General features: G+C 46.8%; 1 protein-coding gene and 1 long non-coding RNA gene across 3 annotated transcripts in view; one reads left to right on the top strand and one right to left on the bottom strand.

The window, feature by feature from the left end:
- TDRD9 (tudor domain containing 9) overlaps positions 1–11,427 on the bottom strand; it is a 127,284-nt gene extending 115,857 nt beyond the window's left edge. The window contains exon 1 of one of the 2 annotated variants that reach the window (XM_004055767.3): positions 11,108–11,427. In XM_004055767.3, the coding sequence (XP_004055815.2) occupies positions 11,108–11,322 (215 nt within the window). In that variant the 5' untranslated portion in view covers positions 11,323–11,427. The remainder of the gene's footprint in view (positions 1–11,107) is intronic. The other variant, XM_055361683.2, reaches the window with a different exon arrangement.
- Positions 11,195–13,127, top strand: LOC129526686 (uncharacterized). Its single transcript, XR_008671413.2, has 2 exons — positions 11,195–11,305; positions 12,063–13,127. It is a non-coding gene; the product is annotated as an uncharacterized lncRNA (long non-coding RNA).
- Positions 13,128–16,200: the final 3,073 nt, after the last annotated feature.

Here is a 16,200-nt window from a genome sequence, read left to right as displayed (position 1 = left end):
GGGCAACAGAGAAAGACCTTGTCTCAAAAAAAAAACAAAAAACAAAACAAAACAAAACAAAACACTTTTTTTCAAAAAGACTAGAACTAAATATACACCACAAAAAAAAAAAAAAAAAAAAAACCTCCTAACTTTATTCTCCCTGCATTCTTGGCCAACTTGTATACCATTTTCAACTGACCTCAATTTGGTCTTAAATCCCAATCACGTAATGCAACCTACCTGATCAGGGTTTAACAGGACAAACACAGTCCCAAGCAGATTTAAAATAAAGACGCCTCTCATTCCTGCTCTGAGATTTTCAGTTTTCCTACATACTACCTTTGGCTTCTTCAGTCACTGTAAGATTTCCTAGAGTGGAAACTGTGTGGGAGAGATAAATGCCCTGAACAGTACACAACTGCTTATTGTGCAGTGAATACGGTAAGTAGCAAACATGAGTTTTAAGGAAATATCATTGCCTTAATGGTGAGAACAAAATCTTCATTTAAAGAAACAAGAAGAACGTGAAGTTTGTATATGAAGCCCGGTACTAGAATTGGTCATCCCACCATACACACCAGGAAATATATGCCATGAAGAGATGCAAATCATTTCCTTCACTCTCCAAGGCTCCTCAAGCAGCCACTGGACAACATCATACCACTTCCAAGAAAGGGTCATCCTCTGTATTCAAACAGGGAGAAATAACTCCCGGCAAAAAGCTTCTGGTGACTGAAGCAGCTATGGACAGTTCAGGATGAAAACAAATCCTAGCCACTCTAAGTCACCCACATGCAATTAATTAATTTTCCACCCAAGCTTGAAAAAAGAAAGGAAAAATATATTAAGTTTTGAGTTTCCATCTCTCACTTTGTTGTTGGCAAACCTAATACTCATATCCTGTGAGGGTATTGGTATACGTAATTTAAAACTGTAGTTATTTCTGGAACACCTATAAATCAAATAGAAATTTTAATACAAATAACTTCCTGAATAGTGACAGATCCATGTTTTTATACACTAGGCTATTTATAATACCTAAAGCTGGCAAAGGAATCAGGATCAAAAATATAAAGGGGGGCCGGGCACGGTGGCTCACGCCTGTAATCCCAGCACTTTGGGAGGCCGAGGCGGGCGAATCACGAGTTCAAGAGATCGAGACCATCCTGGCCAACATAGAGAAACCCCATCTCTACTAAAAATATAAAAATTAGCTGGGCATGGTAGCTGGCGCCTGTAGTCCCAGCTACTTGGGAGGGTGAGGCAGGAGAATGGCATGAACCCGGGAGGCAGAGGTTGCAGTTAGCCAAAATCACGCCATTGCACTCCAGCCTGCGCAACAGAGCGAGACACCATCTCAAAAAAAATAAAAATAAAAATAAAAAATATATATATATATACACACACACACACACATATATGGGGCACAGGTGGGAAGGGGACGACTGGAATGCTTCAGGTGTGTTTTATCAAGAAAAAGCAGCATTCGTTCAAGAGCTACAATATTTAGCTAGGGAATAGAAAGAATAAATGAATCCACATAAAAGCATTCTGCACAATCCCCGACATATAATAGGCTCTCGAGGTAGCATTACTAGCCAGCCCAATCCATTTAATAATATTAAAGTAATTCTCTTACACACCAGGCACATACTAAGCACTATGAGTGCATTCTCATTTCATCGTAACCTTATAAAGTAGGTGATACTATTCCCATATGACAGATGAGCAAACTGCCTCAGATATGTCCAATGGCTTGCTCAGTATAGCAATAACTGGCAGAAAGGAGATTCACATCCAGGCTGCCGTGTCCCTTCCCCAACTGAGCTCTGAGCTCCAAATGCACAGAACCAATTGCCTATGTGACACCTCCTCTTGGATGCTCACAGGCAACTTAAAGTCAACATGTTCATCCTTCAGTATACTCCATTCAAAAAAGAAAATTAAAAAAAAAAAGAAAATCGACATGTTCAAAACCAAAGTCATAGAGAATTTTTTGTGTTCTAAAGGAACAAACAGAATTCAAGAAAGGAACCAGCTAGTACCAATACACACACACACCCTCTAAAAGCATAATTCTTCAAACATTTCATCAACTAGTATTTTCTATCTCAGTAAATGACAGCACCATCCATCTACTCAATTCTACAAGCCAGAAATCTCAGAATCATTCTGGTCCCCCCTTGGGATGGGGGAGAGGCCAAAAACACAATCACAATCCAAAGGTAACTGGCAGGGCTGGGTTTTGGCTATCACAAACAAGACTGGATGGAGGCAGGAGTTCAGTACTTGGAGAAGGTTAAAAAGTTATTTAAAAGACTAGAGAGACTGGGAAAGAAGGGAGGGGAGGGCTGCTTTAGCTACGGAGGTCACAGGAAACTTCTCTAAGGAGGTATCTGAACAGGGTCCCAAATGAAGAAAGGAGCCTGTCATGGGAAGGGAGCGATGGGAAGCACTGAATACAGAAGAGTCAGTGTGGAAGCTGCAAGGTGGGAATTAGCTTGCTATCTTCAAGACACAGAAAAAATGCCAATGTGAACAGAGCACAGCGAGCAGCAGACAAGGAGATGCCCAATGGAGGAATGCTCGCCAAGCCTAGATGCAGAGTCAGATGAAATTTTATCCTAACAGCAGTCGATGCCACAGGAGATCACACATGTGCTCAAAGAACCTCAGGTGTGAAGGTTTACTCAAGAATTTGTTCATTCAACAATTTTTTTTAAAGAGACAGGCTCTTGCTCTGTTGCCCAGGCGTGCAGTGGTGCAATCATAGCTCACTGCAGCCTTGAACTCCTGGCTTCAAGTGATCCTTCTGAGTCAGCCTGCCAAGTAGCTGGGACTACAGGCAGGCACCACAACACCCGGCTAATTTTTTAATATTTTGTAGAGACAGGGTCTCCCTATATTGCCCAGGCTAGTCTCGAATTCCCAGCCTCAAGTGATCCTCCCACCTCAGCTTCCCAAAGCACTGGGATTACAGGCATGAGCCACTATGCCAGGCCATCATTCAGCAAATATTAACTAAGCATCTACATCATGCCAGGCATTCTTCTAGGTGCTAGATTATTGGGGAGTAAGGTTGAAAAGTCAGGAGACCAAACATAGAAGGTTTATGCAATAATCCAGGCAAGAGATGACAGCAGTGGTTTGGTCTAGAGTGGTGACAATGTAAACTGTGAGAAGCACCCATATTCTGGAAATATTTTATAGTACACTTGCCAGGATATTGTGATTTTTATTGTTTGATTGTATACCCATATACACACTCTGATACACTCCTTAGGAAAATCCACCATGGCCTGAGGAGTAAGACAGAGATTTATGATTCAATCAAGACAGGACTGCATGAGGAAGCAACTCTCACCATGTCTAGAATAAGGACATGACATATTGTAAGCATTCAATAACTGGGGTCTCCTAGGTTGAGCATGGTGGCTCATACCCATAATCCTAGCACTTTGGGAGGCCAAGGTGGGAAGATCACTTGAGCCCAGGAATTTGAGACCAGCCTGGGTAACACAGTGAAATCCCGTGTCTCCAAAAACATTTTTTTAATTTGTCAGGCACGGCAGCATGCACCTGTGGTCCCAGCTACTCAGGAGACTGAGGTGGGAGGATCAAGGGAGGATCACTTGAGCCCACGTCAAGGCTGCAGTGAAACGTTATTGTGCCACTGCATTCCATGTGGGGCAACAGAGGGAGACCCCATCTGAAAATAATAATTATCCCCAGTAATTACCTTGCTTCCATTTTCACATGGTAAATATGTAACATCACTCTGCCACACTTATCTACTCACCAAATGCCCTGCCTTCCCTCTTGTAAAAAAAAATTATATTATTGTGACCTCCTAGGTCATTCATTCAAACAAATATCTGAGCTCCTACTATGTCAGGTACTGCACCAAGAGGTGGAGATTCCCTGATAATCTGTACCCTTAATAAGTTCTTATGTGGGAAAAATAACATACAAAATCATTCCCATGAAAGTGTTAAGATATGCGTGTGCAGGGCACTAAGCAAGCTGTTGATTAGAGTGGGCCTCACTCACCTGGTGTCCCTCTGACCACCTGTTCTCAGTCTCCTTTTCTCACTGCAACTCATCCACCTATAGACACTCAAGCACCCCAGGTGGGCCCTTCTCTCTACACCCACTCACTAGGATACACCCTAGTTAAGGGACCTCATCAGTCTCGAAGTCGAACTTCCCAGTGTCTAGCTCTGCCAGACTTCCTTCCTCAACTCCAGACCACCTACATGTATTGCTGTCTAACAGGCATTTTAAAGTGAACACGTTCAAAATCAATCCTGCATCCCCCCACAAACTAATTCCTCGTGCAGTCTCGCCTTCCTTACCTGAAGGCAACACCTGTCACTTGCTAGGCCAGAAACCTTGGTGTCACCTGTGATTGCTCCCCCACTCACATCCTATACTTGCTCCAGCTACAGAGTCCTTGCCTCTAGCTTAAGAACATGTCCCAAATGCCACCATTGCTTACCACACCCCACATCCTCCACTCTCAGCTACCTGCCTGGTCTAAGCCACCATCCTATCTCTTGCTGGAATGATGTGTCAGTCATAGTTCTCTAAAGAAACAGAATCAACAAGATGTGGAGAAAGAAATTTATTTTAAGGAATTAGCTCCCATAGCTGTAGAGGTACAAGTCCAAAATCTGCAGGACAGGCCAGCTAGCTGGAGACCCAGGGAAGGGTTGCAGTCCGAGTCCAAAGTCAGTAGGCTGACACAGTTTCTTCTTGGTCAGGGAAGATCAGTCTTCACTGCATTCGGTCTTCAACTGACTGGACAAGGCCCTCCTACCTCAAAGAGCATCATCTGCTTTACCCAAAGTCCACAGATTTGCAATGTTAGTCTCATCTAAAAAACACCTTCAAAAAACATCCACAGTAGTGTCTGACCAAATATCTGGGCACTGTCACCCAGCCAAGTTGACACACAAAGTTAACCATCACAGAGGACATCAAGAGATTCTTCCCTGACCACCCTGCTCCTGTCCTTGCCCCACTTCAATCCACTCACCTCTGTCGCCCACGCTGGGGTGCAGTGGCGCCATCTCAGCTCACTGCAAGCTCCGCCTCCCGGGTTCACACCATTCTCCTGCCTCAGCCTCCCGAGTAGCTGGGACTACAGGCGCCCGCCCACCACCACGCCCGGCTAATTTTTTGTATTTTTAGTAGAGACGGGGTTTCACTGTATTAGCCAGGATGGTCTCCATCTCCTGACTTCATGATCCACCCGCCTCGGCCTCCCAAAGTGCTGGGATTATAGGCATGAGCCACCATGCTCGGCTAGGACATACCTCTTGATCTCCTGTTAGCTCCGTGACCACACCTATTCTCTCCCTTTCAAACACTCTACTCCAGCTGCACATAGTACATACAGAGAACACGCACCAGCACTTTTTTAATCAATGGGAAAATTACTGAATAAATGAAATCTGTTAAACGACCAAAAGATCTTAAAAATGTGGACTTTGGCCAGGGCAGTGGCTCATTCCTATAATCCCAGCATTTAGGGAGGCCCAGAGGAGAGGACTGCTTGAGCCCAGGAGTTTGACACCAGCATAGGCAACATCGTGAGACACCATCTTTACAAAAAATAAATTAGCCGGGCATGCTGGCACGTGCCTGTAGTCCCAGCTACTTGGGAGACTGAGGCAGGAAAATTGCTTGAGCACAGGATTTCAAGGCTGCAGCGAGCTATGCACAGCAGCACTGCACTCCAGCCTGGGTGACAGAGCAAGAAAAAAAAAAGTGGATTTTGTGGGTGAACAGAAAATAGGAATTCTTGGAGAGTTTCAGAGTCATACACTAACATCCATGTGAGGCCTGAATACCAAAAGGCAACAAGACAAAAAGAAAAATGCAATATGCCTTGGAGTCCAACACACCCATTCTACAATATAATAGGTATGTGGACTTAGGACAAAGTAAACTTCAACTTCTCTGATCTTAACTTCCCCTGTCTGTCAGAAGGGCCGAGATGGCTCATTTCCTGTGTCACCTGACACAATGCCCAATACAGCAGGCATTCAACTTCAGTAAGAGACAACGAGTGCAAAAACCAAGACTTAGGGACCTGGGCCAGATGCGGTGGCTCACACCTGTAATCCCAGCACTTTGGGAGGCCGAGACAGGCAGATTGCTTGAGCTCAGGAGTTTGAGACAAGCCTGGGCAACATGGCAAAACCCTGTCACTGTTTTTTTAAATAATATTTTTTAAAATAATAATAGTAAAATAAAATAAAATAAAATAAAATAAATTAGGGAACTAGAAGAAAGTAATCACCAGATCGTGGAAATCTGAAAGCTTCCTATGATGAAGGCTTCCCAAAGACAAAGAACATTTTAATAAGGTGTTGAACAGTCAAAGACACAAAAGCGAGAATTAAGTAAGATCTTCATGAGCCAGGAGTTAACGTGAGCTGTGAAGACAGGAAAGTCCACGGCAGAAAGCACAAAGAAACACAAGGCAGAAGGAAGCTGGGAGTGACGCAAGGCTCCCAGCCATGGGCTGCAATCCACAGGAAAGCTGGTGCTACACACTGGAGAATGCTCAAAATGGTATATCACAGCCACTGAGGTTTTCTTCTTCATATGCCAAGGTGAAGACACGAGAATGTAAGGATAACAGAAAGAATAATCACCATCAAAGAGTAAAATACAGTACTATGTGGAAGAGGAGACATGGGGAAATCCGTAAAAATCACTGGAAACAAAATTTATAAATCGTTCCCTACAGGCACTCAGGCAACACCTTCATCATGAGTAAGGTGTTACTCACCTTCATCATGAGTAAAGTGTTACTCACCTTCAGCATGAGTAAGATTCATGCTGAGACCCACAGGCGCCCACACCATCTCCGGCAATTCTTGTCTGAACTACCTGTGATGTAGTCTGGCATTTTCTATTTATTTTTTAATGCTGGTGGTCACTACTCATTAAGCTGATTTAAAAAAAACTGCCCATGTTCTTCTGCTGATTTAAGCTGATTTAATCATTAAGCTGATTTAACAACACTCTCTCAGACCGGACTGCAGTGACTTGGTGTACACTAATTTTATCATTGAGTGACTATCTCTAACAAATACATTTTAACTGTGCAATACCCTATGCTTATAAAAGCCATCCCTCCCGGCCGGGCGCAGTACCTCACGCCTGTAATCCCAGCACTTTGGGAGGCCAAGGCAGGTAGATCACGAGGCCAGGAGATCGAGACCATCCTGGCTAACACAGTGAAACCCCGTCTCTACTAAAAATACAAAAAATTAGCCGGCTGTGGTGGCAGGCGCCTGTAGTCCCAGCTACTCAGGAGGCTGAGGCAGCAGAATGGTGTGAACCCGGGAGGCAGAGCTTGCAGTGAGCCGAGATGGCGCCACTGCACTCCAGCCTGGGCGACAGAGCAAGACTCCGTCTCAAAAAGAAAAAAAGCCATCCCTCCCCCATGTCAAATGTTCTCTCACTAATGTCAATGCCTCACTCAACATTCTCCTTCACTGGGAAAAATAACATTCAACAAGTATCCAAGTATCCACTATGTGCCAGGCACCGTGCGGGGTTCACAGGTCGGCTCACCCCCATCCGAACCCAGCTCTGCCACCAGATTTGTACCCTAATGCAGCGCTGCCTCAACAAATCGCACAAACATAGCAGTTTCAAACAAGGCAAATTAATTACAAGTCCAGGTGAACTCAACTGGATCCCCTGCTTAGGGTTTCCTAAAGCTAAATCAAGGTGTTAGCAGAGTTGCGTTCCCTACTGGCAGTGCATTCAGGTTGTTGGCCAAAACCAGGCCCTTGCAATTGTAGGATCAGTCCCTTGCAAACTCAGTCCCTTGCAATTGTAGGACTGAGGTACCCATTTCCTTACCTGCTGTCAAGTGGGATCCAGTCTTTGCTCCTAGCTGCCCATCTTCCATTCTCATGCTTTCCATGTGGCCCCTCCGAGCAATGACATTTCAAATCTCTCGTTTCAAATTTATCTGACTCCAGCCTGAGAAAGTTCTCTGCTTTTAAGGGCTCATGTGATCAGACTGCGCCCACTCAGACAATCTAGCTAATCGTCCTGTCCTATGATCTGTAACCTTAATTACAGCTGCGAAATCTCTTTCACCATGTAACATTACATAGTCACAGGTTCCAGTGAACATCTTTGGGGGAGTCATTCTTCCCATCACCACCATTTGCTACAGGAAGTTGGGCAAGTCACTTTACCACCAAAACCTATTGCTTCATCTACAAAATCATGAAATAATCAGTTGATGATAAAGCCATCAACCTCAAAGTGTTGTTGTGCAGATTCAATAATATAGCTATATTTAGCTGAGTGCCTACTACGTGCTGGAAACTCTGGCATTGAATACATATGCACCTAGAGCCCAGGAAGCTACTTCCAGAAGAATTTCATCAAAACTAGCACTACTCATAGACCAACATTGCCTGTCACTGGTTAAATACAGAAGTTAAAATGTTTACGTCAATTTCACAAAGTAATTTTACATATGTTGAATTTTTTTTTTTTTTCTTTTTGAGACAGGGTCTCATTCTGTCACCCAGGCTGGAGTGCAGTGGCACGATCTCAGCTTACTGCAACCTCTGCCTCAGGGACTCAAGCAATTCTCCCACCTCAGCCTCCTGAGTAGCTGGGGCGGCAGGCACAAACCACCATGCTCGGCAAATTTTTGTATTTTTTTGGTAGCAACAGAGTTTCACCATGTTGGCCAGGCTGGTCTTGGAACTCCTGACCTCAAATGATCTGCCCACCTTGGACTCCCAAAGTGCTGGGATTACAGGTGTGAACCACCACACCCAGACTGAATCTAATAATTTTTTAAATGGGATTAGTATGTTGTCTTTTTTCATTTCATTGCTCTGAAAATTCATTTTTATTGATTTTATAAAAGTCTCAGTCCATGAAGGACTAGAAATCTTAAAAATTTGTCCTTAGTGCTTAAAATGGCACTTAAATGTATAGTTTCCGACAAGGTCAATAATAATTTACTTCCAATATTACAATGAGTTATTTAATAGCAATGCTGTTCACACTGTTGAGACTAAGGAGTAAGTGATGGACCATTAAGTAGGGGAGGCGGCCCACAGGATCATTTACCAGAGTAGCTCAAGGAAATAAAGTGTGCAAACATACAAACAGCAACTCCAAAGTTGCACAAGGGGTCTCTCGGTCTCCCTTATGCCTCTAAGAACCAAATCTGCCAAAGATCCCAAGGGTGTACTTGAAAGAACTCTACAAAGGCTTGAAGCAACCCACGAAAGCTTGACCCAGAGTCTGGGCCTATCCATCAAATCAGACAAGACTAACAAACAAGAGTAACTTTAAAAAAGAAAAATAAAGCCAGGCACGGTGGCTCACACCTGGAATCCCAGCACTTTGGGAGGCCGACATGGGTGGACCACAAGGTCAGACCGACCTGGCCAACAAGGTGAAATGCTGTCTCTACTAAAAATACAAAATAAGCTGGGCGTGGTGGCACACGCCACTAATCCCAGCTACTCGGGAGGCTGAGGCAGGAGAATCGCTTGAACCCAGGAGGCGGAGGTTTGCGGTGAGCCAAGATTGCGCCACTGCACTCCAGCCTGGGCAACAAGAGCGAAACTATGTCTCAAAAAAAAAAAAAAAAAACAACAAAAAGAAAAACAAAACTACCTTCTCAACTGTAAAGGGTGGTGGACTTGGGGACTGAGCAAGAGTGACGGAGATACTCCAAGCTGGAAGTACTTCTCCCAGGGCCTTTTTAAAGAGCGAGAAGAGGGAGCAGGTGTTTCTACTCACCAAATCTAGGTCTTTCCTCTAAAAACAGAGGATATACTCTTGCTTTTTATTTCCACCAAAATCAAGTGAACAGAGTAACTGATGGTAGCTACTTAAAGAATAGTGAGATGAGGAGGGAGTCTGTGAAACTTAATAAAGATTCAGCATTTGCACTCCTTGGTATTTACCCAATGAGCTGAAAACTTATGTCCACACAAAAACCTTGCCAAAACTTGGAAGCAGGCCGGGCGCAGTGGCTCACGTCTGTAATCCCAGCACTTTGGGAGGCTGAGGTGGGCAGATCACCTGAGGTCAGGAGTTCTAGACTAGCCTGGCCAACATGGTGAAACCCTGTCTCTATTAAAAATACAAAAATTAGCCAGGCGTGGTGGCATATGCCTGTAGCCTCAGCTACTCGGGAGGCTGAGGCAGGAGAATCGCTTGAACCTAGGAGGGGGAGATTGCAGTGAGGCGAGATGGCGCCACTCCACTCCAGCCTGGGTAACAAAGTGAGACTCCATCTCGGGGGGTGGGGGGTGGGGGGGAACTTGGAAGCAACCAAGCTCTCCTTCAGTAGGTGAATGGAGATAAACTGTGGTACATCCAGACAGTGGAATATTAATCAGTGCTAAAAGGAAAGAAGCTATCAAACCATGGAAAGGCATGGAGGAACCCCCAAATGCATAATACTAAGTGACAGAAACCCATCAAAAAGGCTACACATACTGTGTGATTCCAACTAGATGACAGTATGGAAAAGCAAAATTATGGAGACAGTAAAAGAATCAGTGGTTTCCACGTGGTGTAGGGAACGGGAGGCAGGAACAGGTGGGGCCGGGAAGAGCTGTAGGTCAGTGAACTCTGTAATGCGTGACGTTAGGCGTTTGTCCAAACCCACAGAACGTCCAGTACGAGGCGTGAACCCTCCTGTAACGATGGCCTCCGGGTGACGAAGACGCAGCGATGCAGGTTCGCCCACTGTCACAAATACCCACACCTCACGCAGATGCTCACAGGGGAAACTCTGGGAGGGAAGGGGCCTATGGGACCTCTGCCCTCCGCTCCGTTATCCTGAAAACCTAAGAGTGCCTCAAAAACTAGTCTGTTAAACATTAAGAACTGAAAAAAAAAAAAAAAAACCTCTAGCTCAGCTTCCTTACAGGCACCGCTCTGGGCCGCGCGTCGGGTTGTGTAGTGACCACTCGCCCTGGACGGTCAGGGGTCCCTGGAGCCCCGCGAGAGGGCACGGGCTCGCGAGAAGGATCTGGATGGCCCGTGCCCTCGTCGCCAGGCTTCGCCCGGCCGCCCTCGAGCCGCCTCCGCCCCGCCCGCGTCCTACCTTTCGAACGCAGCGGCCGGCCGGGCCGGAGCTTGGGCCAGAGCCGGAGCCTGGGCCGCGGGACCAGCGCCGGGGGCCACGTCCTGGCGCTGCACCTCCTCCCTGGCCGCCCCGGCCTGGAAGGCGGGCGGCGCGCCCAGCAGCTCCACATTGGTCACGGTCTTGCCGATGGTGAACCAGTCGTTGATCTGCTCGATGGTGAGCTTCCGCAGCATCCTCAAGGCCCGGGCGTCGGCATCCCCCAACTGCCGGGTCCCCGCGGCGGGAACAGGCGACGGCGAAAACGCGCCCTGGAAGCCCCGCCCCCGCTCGAGGCCTTCCAATCAGAACGCGCCGCGCGCCGTTGAGGGCGGGCTCCGGCCCGGCGCGTGCCGCCCGCGCTGCCTGGTCCTCGTGCCGCCGGCCCCGCCCCGCCGCGCTAGGCCTGCCGGGAGCCGCCGCCCCGAGCGAGCCCAGGGTGAGCCTTTCTAGGACCTCAGGGGAAGCTTGAGCGCCGCGGCTGGCCCGGGAGTCTGTTTCACGGGAGTTCCGTGGCAACCCCTGTGTGTACAAGAAAATGCCCTCCGGTCACTCCCTGGCCTCCCTGTTTAGAGGCTGCTGCCTCGGAGGTTTGTGCGCTTCGAGCGGACCGGGACCCTACATACGTTTCTTGAGCACCTCAGGGTGAGGAGATGGAAGGCAAACCGGAGAAGGGATTTGCGTTCGTGGGTCAGACGTACCAGGACATCCTTGCACCTAATATGGGGGGAGAGGGGCAAGAAGAAGGTCAGGAAGGTCTTGGAGAAAGTAACGCCAGGCAGACCCCTGCAGGATACGGGGGAATGCGCCAGACGGAGGACCACCCAGGGTTATAGCGGAGGGCAGGCGGCCCTGATGGCTGAGGTGAGGATCTGGGAGAAGTTCTTTGCAGCCGGATCATAACTGAATTCATCTTCCTCCTAAACCTGTGTCTCAGGTGGCGGTGTCAGACTCACAGCTGGACACAAACAGGTGCGGACAGGAGGTCCAGGCGATCACATGGACAAAAGATACAGGCTGAGGTGGTCCCGGCCGAGCTCTGGAAGAGTGAGGGTGGAGAACAGAGCCCTAGCAAACTCCCCAAAAGAAGGAGCAGCGGGAAGAAATCCAGCAAAGGATGCACGGGAAGGCAGCTACATGTGCAAGGGAAGGGAGGGTCAGAAGAGAGACATGGCCACCTGCCTGGGGTATGTCCCCCTCACTGGCCAGGGCAGGATCTATCTGGCCCATGTGGGCTCTCAGGAAAGAGCCATGTGAACAAATACAGAGACGGTATCGAGAGCATGACTCTAATCAGCAGTGTAAAGCCCAAGCAGTGGCAAATAAGAGGGCGGTTTGAAAACAGTGTAGACAGAAATCAGCCAGGTAGGTTGAGCTATTGGTGTCTCAAAAATTGAACCCATAATCATACTAAGCCAGGAGTTCTGGCTCCAAATCCTGGCCTAATGAGCTCTAGACCTCATATTAGGACTTTGCCAAATATGACAGGTTCCAAAAAGTGCCTCAACACACTTTGCCAGGAAGAAATAACTTGCTTTTCTTTTTTCTTTTGAGGCAGGGTCTCACTCCTGTCGCCCAGGCTGGAGTGCCATGCTGCAATCAGGGCTCACTGCAGCCTGAACTTCGGGGGCTCAGGTGATGCTCCCACCACAACCTCCTGCATAGCTGGTACTACAGGCTCACGCCACCACCACACCGGCTAATTTTTTATATTGTTAGTACAGACAGGGGTTTCGCTGTGTTGCCCAGGCCAGTCTCAAGCTCCTGGGCTCAAGCACTCTGTTTGGGAGCCCTTGGCCTCCCAAAGTGTTGAGACTACAAGCATGAACCACCATGCCCAGCCATGTTTTTCAAAAAATAAGAAAAAAGGTAATCATAAAGTAATTGAGACTCATGGTATGTCATTCAGCATTGATTGGAAAATATTGTAACTTCACACTGTATGTGGAGGCTAGGACATAATTCAAAATTTTACAAAATAAATTGAAACCACTTGAAGCAACTCCAGAACTCACACTTGTTTTGTTTTGTTTTTTGTTGTTGTTTTGAGACGGAGTCTTGCTCTGTCACCAGGCTGGAGTGCAGTGGCACAATAGCTCACTGCAACCTCTGCCTCCCAGGTTCAAGCAATTCTCCTGCCTCATCCTCCGGAGTAGGTGGGACTACAAGCGTGCGCCACCATGGCTGGCTAATTTTTTGTATTTTAGTAAAGACAGGGTTTCACCATGTTGGCTAGGAAGGTCTCAATCTCCTGACCTCATGATCCGCCCACCTCGGCCTCCCAAAATGCTGGGATCATAGGCGTGAGCCACCGCACCTGGCCTGTTTTTCTAGGATGTTGCTGTTCCCGTGTGCTGTCATCCTTTGTTGATGTCACAACGAATACGATTTTAAGTGGAAGATGCTTTTCAAAAATATTTTCTGGGGGGCATTTTCTATATTGTTTGATCTTTTGGGGCTACTAGCTAATCCTTCTGAGTTTTGATTTTTTTTTTAATTGCAATCTAAAGATACTCTCTTGATGCTTCTTTGGAAATTTGCCAATTTGGAAAGTTGCCATAGTGTTTCCTGACCAAACACTAGTTAACATTCTGAATCGTCACAGACTGAATGGCTTTGAGCACCCTTCATTTGATTCAGTAGTTCTCGGTGCTCCCTACTCACTTGGTCAAGTTCACCTTGCATTGCTGTCCAAAGTTCAGAGTTAAAAGAAACAGCTTGGGCTGGGCGCGGTGGCTCACGACTGTAATCCCAGCACTTTGGGAGGCTGAGGTGGGCAGATCGTGAGGTCAGGAGTTCAAGACCAGCCTGACCAACATGATGAAACCCCATCTCTACTAAAAATACAAAAATTAGCTGGGTGTAGTGGCGCGCACCTGTAATTCCAGCTACTCGGGAGGCTGAGGCAGGAGAATCGCTCGAACCCAGGAGGTGCAGGTTGCAGTGAGCCAAGATCGCACCACTGCACTCCAGCCTGGGCGGCAGAGCAAGACTCTGTCTCAAAAAAGAAACAAGAAACAGCTTGACATCAGATAGATCTTCATGGACTTGTCATATCTAGGCCAGAACACATGGGAAGGCCACTGAACCCCTAGTGAGCCATGGTATTTTGGGAAGGTTTTGCATATTTGCATTCACTGAGCATTTGAGCGTCCACCAAAAAGGGGAAACTAACAGCTGAGAGCAGTTACAAATGGTGTTGGTGCCATTAAGCAGCACTCTCCTTAAAGCAGAGGAAGCTGTGCTTGAAGTAGCTTGCTGTCTTCTCCAGCCTTCCTACCACAAGATGCAGCATTCTGCACTTTGAATAAATCTGCTGGAGTGGCCCTTTCCTTAAACATTTAGGTTTTTTTGGCCGGGCGCGGTGGCTCACGCCGGTAATCCCAGCACTTTGGGGGGCTAAGGCGGGCGGATCACGAGGTCAGGAGATCAACACCATCCTGGCTAACTCGGTGAAAAACCATCTCTACTAAAAATACAAAAAATTAGCCTGGCGTGGTGGCGGGTGCCTGTAGTCCCAGCTACTTGGGAGGCTGAGGCAGGAGAATGGCGTGAACCCGGGAGGCAGAGCTTGCAGTGAGCCAAGATCACGCCACTGTGCTCCAGCCTGGGCGACAGCGAGACTCTATCTCAAAAAAAAAAAAAAAAAAAGAAACATTTGGTTGTTTTTTTTTTAAGATGTGCGTTTCTTAGGGTGTTTTGGATTTGAAACTAAAGACATTAAAACTCTTGGTCTGAGCACAGTGGCTCACGCCTGTAATTCTGACACTTTGAGAGGTCAAGGTGGGAGGATCACTTGAGGCCAGCAGTTCAAGACCAGCCTGGGCAACATAGCAAAGTCTATTGATCTCAAGTCTAGTTGGAAGTTCAGAAGCTCTGTCTTGAAGCAGCTCTCCATGATGTTCTTCCTTAAGTTTTTCCTAAATGCTTGTTCTCGTCCTCAGCAGTGTTATTATAAATCTAAAACTCTAAAACATTTTTACTATAGGACAGTGGTTCTCAAACCTGGTCCTGTCTCAGAACCCCTTTACACTCTTAAAAGTTGCTGAGGACCCTAAAGAGATTTTGTTTATGTGGATTATGTCTATCAGGGATTACAACTGAGAAATGTTTTTACTTATTTATTTTAAAATGATAAACCCGTTTGATGTTAAACAGTGTATTTTTGTAAAACGTCACTATGTTTTCCAAAAAACATTGTGTGTGTGTGTGTGTGTGTGAGAGGAATAACACTTTTACATTTTCAAAGATCGCGCCACTGCACTCCAGCCTGGGCGACACAGCAAGACTCCATCTCAAAAAAGAAAAAAAAAGATTTTACCTGGATCTTGAGCCTTTTATTATTTTATCTTGACACATCTGAGCTCGTTTTCCTTGTGCCTGAATAATGAACATTTATTTTACTGTGGATCTGCTTGTGATTATTTCAGTCCTAGCTGCACCATTTTATAAATCCCCCACCATTTCACAGACCCTGGTCGGAATGAAACATTCCATGGGGGCTCTGACCATAAGAAACATCCTGCCCAACTTCCTGACTGCGGGAACATCCTTATCACATCCTGCCAGGCAGCAAGCCATACTGCCCAGACCCATCCAGCCCAGACCTATAATTACCCCAGCCTGGAAGCGGCAGTGAGCTGGGGCACTAAGCTGGTTACCCGCTCCACGGGTTTTTGCTGGCAATAAACATGTGTTGCTGTTGAAGCCACCATCTCTCTCCCCTCTCCCCCTCCCTCTGTGTGTGTGTGTCTGTCTTGTCTGTCTTTAACCCTTGCCTTCCCTTCAAAACCTAATAATTTCCTCTTTTTTTTTTTCTTTAAAGATGGGATCTTTTTTTTTTTTTTTTTTTTGAGACGGAGTCTTGCTTTGTCGCCCAGGCTGGAGTGCAGTGGCGCGATCTCGGCTCACTGCAAGCTCCACCTCCCGGGTTCACGCCATTCTCCTGCCTCAGCCTCCCGAGTAGCTGGGACTACAGGCGCCCACTACCACGCCCGGCTAATTTTTTGTATTTTTAGTAGAGACGGGGTTTCACCGTGTTAGCCAGGATGGTCTCGATCTCCTGACCTCGTGAT

Source organism: Gorilla gorilla, chromosome 15 (genome assembly GCF_029281585.2).
Source record: "Gorilla gorilla gorilla isolate KB3781 chromosome 15, NHGRI_mGorGor1-v2.1_pri, whole genome shotgun sequence".
In the NCBI taxonomy this organism is placed as follows: Eukaryota; Metazoa; Chordata; class Mammalia; order Primates; family Hominidae; genus Gorilla; species Gorilla gorilla.
Note: the sequence above shows the minus strand (reverse complement) of the source record. Positions and strands in the feature narration are given on the sequence as shown.